We start from the raw sequence: 8,434 nt of genomic DNA on the forward strand, positions 1-8,434 counted from the left end.
CTGCTACTCACAGGATATGCCTTCCAGTTTTCTATAGCTATGTGGATAAATACATGTTGTTACCTGGATCCTACTAGTTAAGTTTATACTAGTACTGTGAACAGAGAAGCAAGTTCCTTATCACGAAGTAGCACTCAGATAGCAGCCAAAGCATGTGAATTCTCTAGTACAAGACTGTGGATAACTGGCTAGCTGAAAAGGGTCACATAGACATACTCCAGCTGGCTGGACAAAAATGCACATCGCTCTCAGCTTACCTGAAGTAAAGCAAAAATACACTATCCTTGGCTGTTCTTGTTACACAGTAACACGAAGATCGCGGTGGGAAAAGAATGTTGCAGGTGGGAACAGGTCACTACAGAAGAGAAACTAGGGGCAGGCTTGGTATTTAGGCAACTAACCAATAATGAGCTTAACTTTTGTAGTATGTATGAGCTAATTATAAGAAGGCATAAAAGGTGACTGTAAGGTACAATAAACGAAGTCTGCTGATCACTCATATTGAGTGACTGTGTCTTCCCTCCGTCGCAACACAAGACAAAGCAGTAATACGCTGTTTTGTAACACAGGGTGGGTACAAGGAAGGTAAAATTTCTAAAAATGTGAGATTCTTCTCCACACCTAATCTCAATTCAAAGGACTCAGTACCACAAAAACTAGGTTACTATTCTCTACGGGTAGCTGTTAGCCCTTCCCTCTGCTCTAGTCTAGAAGTCTAGTTTTGTATTTCTTGAATCCATATATATTGGAGGACACAGGCACCAGAGAGCACAGGCTACAAACAAGCATGCTGAACAAGAAGTTGCCCACAGTTTGTCACAGGTGAAATACGATGCTGCCTTCAATGCCACATCCTTCCAGGTTCAGGTGCTTTAAGCAAAACTGCAGTAACGTGAACTGTAGATCTGCACGTGAAATTTATGCAACTGGTATTTAATGCAACTTTTTTTTGTAAACTTCTTGTACCAAAAAGAAAGCAGTGCTGCCTGCACCACCTTTTTCTATAATAGCTTGTAGAGTTAAAAGCATTCGCCTTCTCAAATAGCAGAGATCATGATTCAGTTTTCTGCTATCTGAAATTATTTCAATTTATATTTGCTACCTTTCTGGAGCACTGCTACTAGCCAGAATGGAAATGAGAAATTTCCACCCTTCCTTCTGAAGGAGGTTCATCTTGCAAGAACAGATAAATCAGACAAAACAAAATTAACTTTGGCCATAGAAAACACAGGATCAGTATAATTCACGATCCTTTTTTCTTTTGCCCTATTTAGCTTTGACATATCCTAAAAAGTGAGAGCTTAAAATCTACAGAAGAAAACCTGAACAAAAGCATTACTATCTAGAATAAGCACTAGGTACGAAGAAACAGGAAAACAGCACAAAGCTACTTCCTCAAGCTCAGAAGAAAGGTGAGGGAGTTTGTTTTGGGGAACTCCTGTTTGGGGTTTGTGTGGCAGGTTTCTGTAGCAGTGTGTGTGTGTGGTCTACTACAGCGGTGGCTCCCGTGAGAAGCTACTAGAAGCTTCCCCCATGTCCAATGGAGCCGATGCCAGCCAGCTCCAAGATGGACCCGTCGCTGGACAAGGCCAAGCCCATCACCAACAGTGCTTGCGCCTCTGGGATGAAATATTTAAGAAGGGGGGAAAAATGCACAACTGCAACCAGAGAGGAGTAAGAACACATGAGAGGAACAATTTTGCAGACACCACGGTCTGCTGGACCCGTCTGTTCCTGAAGAGTCCCACAGAAGGAACCCATGCTGGAGCAGTTTGTGAAGAACCGCAGCCTGTGGGAATGACTCATGTTACAGAAGTTTGTGCAGGACTGTATCCCATGGGAGGGACACCACACTGGCGCAGGAGAAGAGCATGAGGAGTCCTCCCTCTGAGGAAGAAGGAGTGGCAGAAACAATGTGTGAAGAACTGACCGCAGTCTCCGTTCCCTGTTTCCCTGTGCTGCTGGCAGAGAGGAGGGAGAGAAAATCAGGAGTGAAGTTGAGCCCAGGAAGGAGGGAGGGATGGAAGAAAGGTGTTTTTAAGATTTGATTTTATTTCTTGTTGCCCTGCTCTGACTTCTAATTAGCAATAAATTAATTTCTCCAAGTTGAGTCCATTTTGCCCATTATGGTAATTGGTGGGTAATCTCTCCCTGTCCTTATCTCGACCCATGACCCTCTCATCATATTTTCTCTCTCATGTGCAGTTAGGAGGGGAGGGATAGAGTGGCTTGGTGCGCGCCTGGCACCCAGACAGGGTCAACCCACCACAACAGCACAAATCTATAAAAACAGCAAAGGCCTTCAAAAGAAAACAAAAAGCCCGCATCATGCTTTGTGATGGTAGATTTAATATTTGAGTATTATCAAATTTTTCCTTGTTCTGCTTTTCCTACACTGCTAGTATAATCAAGCCACAAAGTCTCAAGGCAGGAGGGGAGGGATAGAGTGGCTTGGTGGGCGCCTGGCATCCAGACAGGGTCAACTCACAACCCTGTCAAAACCGATGAGTGATGATTCTTATAACATGCAGAGACAGAACAATGCATCACTGTGCTACACTGCAAACCTAGACTCCTGCAAAACTTGGGAGGCAGTTAATGAAGGAATTCCAGGACAACTGCTTGGATTTAGGTACCTGATTGCACCTAATACCCACCGCAGCTGCTGCACCCTCACAGTTTTTGTCAGAAGGTAAAACTACCCACCTTTTCCTGAGAAGTTTAGTACCATTGAACATTAACGAGACTAATAGTCACAAGATTTGCATGGTTTTTAAGGCTTCATTAGAAATCTAGCTGCAGTGTACACATATATGTATCTAGATGAGTAGCAGTGAGAAACATTACCAGCTGTTCAGTCTTATTATCTTGGTTCTGTGTACTGTCTTTCAGTAACTGGATCATCTTCTTCCAAAGCTGATGAAGCTCTGCCTTTTCTGCACCTTCCTCCTGCTTCATTTTTATTAGTTTGTGCCACGTTTCAGCCACCTGTCAAGAGGAACATATGAACCAGGATGTCACTCTTACACAAGCTTTCCAATTACTGTCAACTCTACTACACTAGGGTAGAAAACAGAGTAGCATTTAAAGTAACGACCCAGACTTACCTGCTTCCTGATTAAAGCAGTACCAAGTCCCAAAATCATAACAAGTCTCAAAACCATAACAAGTCCCAAAGGGACCTGTCCACCTTCCAAGGTACAGTAAATAAGGAAGGCAACATCCAGAGTATGATTCCTGACTCCAGTTCTTGAAGGAAATCAACAGTAAAAATAAACCTAAATAGTTCTCCGATAAACTCTGAAGAAAAAATTAAGTGTTGTTGGATCTACAGCACTATGAACACAGAGAGAACAGCAGTAGTCCATGTTGACATTCCAGTGTGGATATTGTGGTTTAACCCCAGCCCCAAACTAAGTAACCTGCATTTGCTCACTCACTACCTGCCCTCTGCCAAGGGATGGGGAAGAGAATTGGAAAGAAATGTAAAATTCAACAGTTGAGAGTAACAATTTAATAATTAAAATAAAATAGGAGAAAAAACCCAAACCAAAAAATAGTAGTAACAATTATAATGCAAAGGATGCAGAAGGAGAGAGGAATAAAATCCAAAGGGAAGTGAAAACAAAAAGGTGATGCACAATACAACTGCTTGCTACCCACTGAGCAACACCCAGCCAGCACCTGACCAGTGATCAGCCAGCTCCAGCCAACCCCCACCCCCACATCCCCTCAGTTTACATACTAAGCATGACATTCTACAGTATGGAATATCCCTTTGGCCAGTTTGGGCTGCCCAGATTGGCTGCGTCCCCTCCCAATTTCTTGTGACCCTCCAGGCCTCTTGCTGGCAGGGACTGAGAAACTGGAAAGTCCTTGCCTTACTATAAACATTACCTAGCAAGAACTAAAAAAAAACCTCTATGTGTTATCAAAATTGTTCTTACACCACAGCCAAAACACAGCACAGCACAAGCTACTAATACAAAAATTAATTCTATCCCAGCTGAAACCAGGACAGTGGAAAAGTCAACATAACTGAAAAAAAAGAAAAAAAAGACAACAGGACCTTGAAGTCTAACTTGCAGTTTCCCGTTGTGCATACAGCCTTCATATGCTGAACTATTAGCACTGAATTACATTTCAGAATCTGGTATACAAAGAGGCTTCGGAGCCAATAATAGTTTTGAGCCTGATGTTAAGTAATAACGTAAAGGTTTTAATTTTCCATTGTTGGAGAAAAGGGGAAAACATAATAAGGAGTGAAACCACACACCACCCTGTAAGAAGCAACCTTATTAAAGAGTAAAGGAAGAGTGAACAGCGTAACTGCAAAAACATGTGTCCTGTAATATTGCTGCAAGGACTATAGGCAAGGTAACTGTAGAACCATTCAGGCATTTAACAGCTCCACCTTGTGGTAAACTGACAAGGGCCACGTCTGCTTCTGCAATGGTGACGCTGACACGGATTTCAGGAGTGCTGCGCAGGCTGAAGCTTGGGTTTCCCCGGAGCAGCTTTAGTGTCCTTATTGTTGTGCATGCTGTGCAGTATGTAAGCATGAGTTCAGGTTGACTACAAATTCCACCTTACCCTCTGGCATGCAGTATCAGGGACAGTCTAGGATGGGATCATCTCCCAGGTGAAGAGCTAATCATAATACGTAGAAGTGGCCAAGCTAAGGCAGAGGACACCCGACTCCCACATACTACATGTAAATGTGCATTTGGGATTGTCGCCGACTTCTAGAAATAAAACAGGATGGGCCACCCTTTCAGCCTGTATACTAACATTCCTTTTCAGGTTTTGTCAGTTTAATATACTGCATCCAAGTCTTACACAGTGAAAAAAAACTGAGTTAAAAATCAGTCCTTCTTGGCTGTGGCCCACAAGGAGATCTTAAGTGGTCTGTGACCCAAAAAACTGGGGATTCCATGATGAAAAGTGGTTAGTTCTGATCAAATGGAAATTCCTTGTTAGAAGACAGAAAGTAAAGTACTCAACCTACCTCTAAATACTTCTTTTCTTGATGATATAGTTCCACAAGCTTGTTACATACATCATACCATTTCTGCTTGTCACCACTAGAAAGAAGAAAATCCCACACAAACAGATGAAGTTTGTTTTCCATAAAACCCTATGTTTTTCAAATTTTGACAATAGTTACTAGATTCAGTTGCCAAAAAAACATTTATAATAAATACTACAGATCTCCCTAGTTGTTTTACACATTGCTTCTGTAACTGAGTAAAAAAATTAAAATTACTTTAAGGGATTGTATTTTTATACAATTTTCAAATTAAGGAAACAAATGGAACACTCCAGTCACCTACAGTGACAGCTGAGAGTTAATGTGTTTAGATCTATAGCTGTATGAATCAAGATGACATACATTCTGTGACCTTAAAGAAGAGATAAATAGACCGACTTATTAATGCAGACAGTGAACTATCAAAGCTGAATGCTTCAAGACAGCAAGTTTAGAGACAGGACGACACAGAATTCTCTAAATTACTAGCCTCAAGTAAAATTATTCCAAGAGCTTTTCCCTATCAAAAGGGGCAGGATCAAGAAACCTTAACACACATACAGCAAACATTAGTAATGAGTACTGACCCACTGGTGTAACAAGGCTTTCAAAAAAAAAAAAAAAAGCAGCCTATCCTATGTATCAGCAATGGCATTCACTGAACTAGAAATCTTACGCTAAATTCTACTATTCAAAACTCTTTACCTTTCATAGAGTTCCAAGAGCTTGTGGTAAACGTTTGCTAAGTCTCCTTTGACATCTGTTTGGTTGGATTTCTCATAGAAATTTGCTAATCCCTTTAAAAAGAAAAAAAAAGAAACCAAGCTAATATTTGACATCAACAGTATCTGTTACTGCTGCCTACAAAAATTATTCCATTGCCTTCAATGGGGCCAAGTATTAATGCAGTAATCTCTGAGCACAATCTAAATTGATACTTCTGTACAGCCTCCTGAATCTACTTATTTTAAGTTAAAAGCTTCCCTCACTTTCTTAGCTAATACCAACAATATTTGAAACTTTTATATATTACATAATCTTGTCTGCATAATACACAGTATACAAAGCACACTAAGTCATATGATAGAAGATCTACAACCAAATATCATACCATCTTGTAGAGTAACAGCCAGAATTTGACTGCAAAGCTGAGGAAATTTCAATATATCTCAATATATTGAAATCAGGCACCAACAGTTATATTTTAAAAAGGTATTTATATTGAAAATACTAAGAACCTTACTAACTTAGAAAAAATACCGATTGTTACTATCAGAAACAGATTTAATATGCAACCTTACCTTTCACAAGTCTCCAAATAACACAACTATAAACTGTTACAGGTTATCATGCACACATCATCCATCACACAGTGATTTAAAATGTGTACTATTGTTTATAAGTAACAACAAAACTCAGTAACAATCCACTACACATTAGAAAAGTAAGTTACCAATAGAACATGTTCTCTCCTATGAGAGCCGTTGTCAAATGTTTCATGAGCTACAAGTACCGAAACTCCTAGGCATGGATCAATTTCCAATATGTTTCAGTTCATGTTCTCTTACACATTTCACTGCTACCTAGTCTACAAAAGAAATAAGAATTTAAAAATACTGAAACGAAAGTTCACCCTGCTATACATATGCAGCCACCCACAGCTTTACTTTGGATGCACAAATAATACGAACCTCTGCTACTCTGAAGCTTCAGTAGAACTAAGGGCCCAATGAGAACACAATGTAAGTCTCAAACTCTGCTTTGTTCCTATATTTAACTCCATTGTGACACTTTTCAGCAAAATAAAAAGTGACTCTACTTTCACCTACCTGCCATGCCAGTAACTGGTTTGGTTCAAGTTCGATAGCCTTCTTATATGCTCCTTTGGCCTGATCAGGCTGCTCCAACTCAGCAGCTGCCACGCCAATAAATACCCAAGCATTGTAGTTATTTTTTTCTTGCTTCAAGACTGCCTAGAAATGCACAATTTTAAGAGAAACTGATAAACGACATGCATCTTACAGATCCATGTGTTAATTAAGTTTTATTGTTACAGTTTGGTGAATTATTCTATATGGTAATACTAGAAGTTATGTAACTTTTAGGAAGAGACTAAGAATGCTTCCTATCTGAACTATTCAGCCAACAACCGTATCTGCAGCTCAGCAATTAAAGCACTCCTGTCAACGTCTGGGTTAGAAACACATTTTTATTTCCGTCATTCCAGACTTAATATTCTTATTGCCACACATAAGCAAATGTAAAAGGAAGGGGAACAGAAGTTTGTGCATGGGCAACTAATATGAATGACTGATGCAGTAAAAACTGAGAATCAACCTCACCTATTACATCAGTAAGGTCTCCACATCTGCACTACTATACAGCTGCAGGGGTATGGGAACAGCAAATAACATGTGCTAAAATATTAGCCTCCAAGTAAAAAAATCAATTACCTTGCAATGTTTCAAAGCTTCCTTATATTCTTTATTTCGTATTGCATCTCTAGCACTCTTTAACGCTGCCTTCACCTCTTTATTTGACATTGTGGCTACTAAGTAAAAAGGACATATGATCAGTTCTTACAAAATGGCATACTGAAACCAAAACATCGTTTATATCCTACTGCAATTGCACGGAGAGTTATTTTAAACACAGAAATATAGTACAATATGCCAAAACGCATACAGCACAAAAAGATTGCTGGGACATCATTGAAATTGCTTACACTTAACTTCAAGGCAGGATTAAGTCAATATTCCAAATAGTTAAATGGTAAGTAGCTATCCCAGAGGAATTTTTTTATTAAGGTTTAAGAGGAATTTAAACAGGAGGAAAGATGTTATATGACGGTCACCTTCAGACTCTGAAGACACCCTGGACATAGATTCTTTCAAGAGGAATTGCTAAGAAGCAGCAGCCCCTGCTTAAGAGGCACACTGCGCTGGACACGCGTGCAAGGGGTTCCTCAGCGTTGCAGTTTTTCTTGTGTGCTGCCTACCGTAGTGCGACGGCCAGCTTCTCCTTCACGTTCGGGTTCGTTCCACGCTACTCCTCCTGCGCTCACCCTCGCGGCAGGCCCCGCTCCGGACCGCAGCTGCAAAGCCAGAAAGAACCGGCGTGAAGGCCACGGCACCGAAAGGCCGGGCCGCGGGGTCCGCCTGCGGAGGCGGCCCCTCTCCGCCAGCTCATCCGGGCGCGGCCGCTGGTCGGGCCGCCAGCCCTCACGGCGGGCGAGGCCGGGCCGGGCCGGCACCATCACCCCTCGCTACCGCCCCGCCGCTTCAGCCTCACCTCCACCCGCCACCGCCACGGCCACGACAGGCCGCGCCGCTGTGCTTGAGCGCCCGACGTCAGGGAAGCGACTGGGCCGTGCCCGCCGCCATCTTGCCTCGCGCACTGCGAAGT

At 41.7% G+C, this 8,434-nt stretch overlaps 1 protein-coding gene across 4 annotated transcripts in view; it reads right to left on the minus strand.

The window, feature by feature from the left end:
- TTC37 (tetratricopeptide repeat domain 37) overlaps positions 1–8,421 on the minus strand; it is a 50,397-nt gene extending 41,976 nt beyond the window's left edge. For 2 of the 4 annotated variants that reach the window (XM_040578917.1, XM_040578914.1), the window contains exons 1-7: positions 8,321–8,421; positions 8,028–8,123; positions 7,483–7,580; positions 6,859–7,002; positions 5,735–5,826; positions 5,009–5,084; positions 2,848–2,988 (exon numbers count right to left, since the gene is read on the minus strand). In XM_040578917.1, coding sequence (XP_040434851.1) covers positions 2,848–2,988; positions 5,009–5,084; positions 5,735–5,826; positions 6,859–7,002; positions 7,483–7,572 — 543 coding nt within the window. In that variant the 5' untranslated portion in view covers positions 7,573–7,580; positions 8,028–8,123; positions 8,321–8,421. Of the gene's footprint in view, positions 1–2,847; positions 2,989–5,008; positions 5,085–5,734; positions 5,827–6,858; positions 7,003–7,482; positions 7,581–8,027; positions 8,241–8,320 lie in introns of those variants that run through there. The other 2 variants (XM_040578916.1, XM_040578915.1) reach the window with 2 other exon arrangements.
- Between the last annotated feature and the right edge of the window lie 13 nt (positions 8,422–8,434).

This window comes from Falco naumanni, chromosome Z, assembly GCF_017639655.2.
Source record: "Falco naumanni isolate bFalNau1 chromosome Z, bFalNau1.pat, whole genome shotgun sequence".
NCBI lineage: Eukaryota > Metazoa > Chordata > Aves > Falconiformes > Falconidae > Falco > Falco naumanni.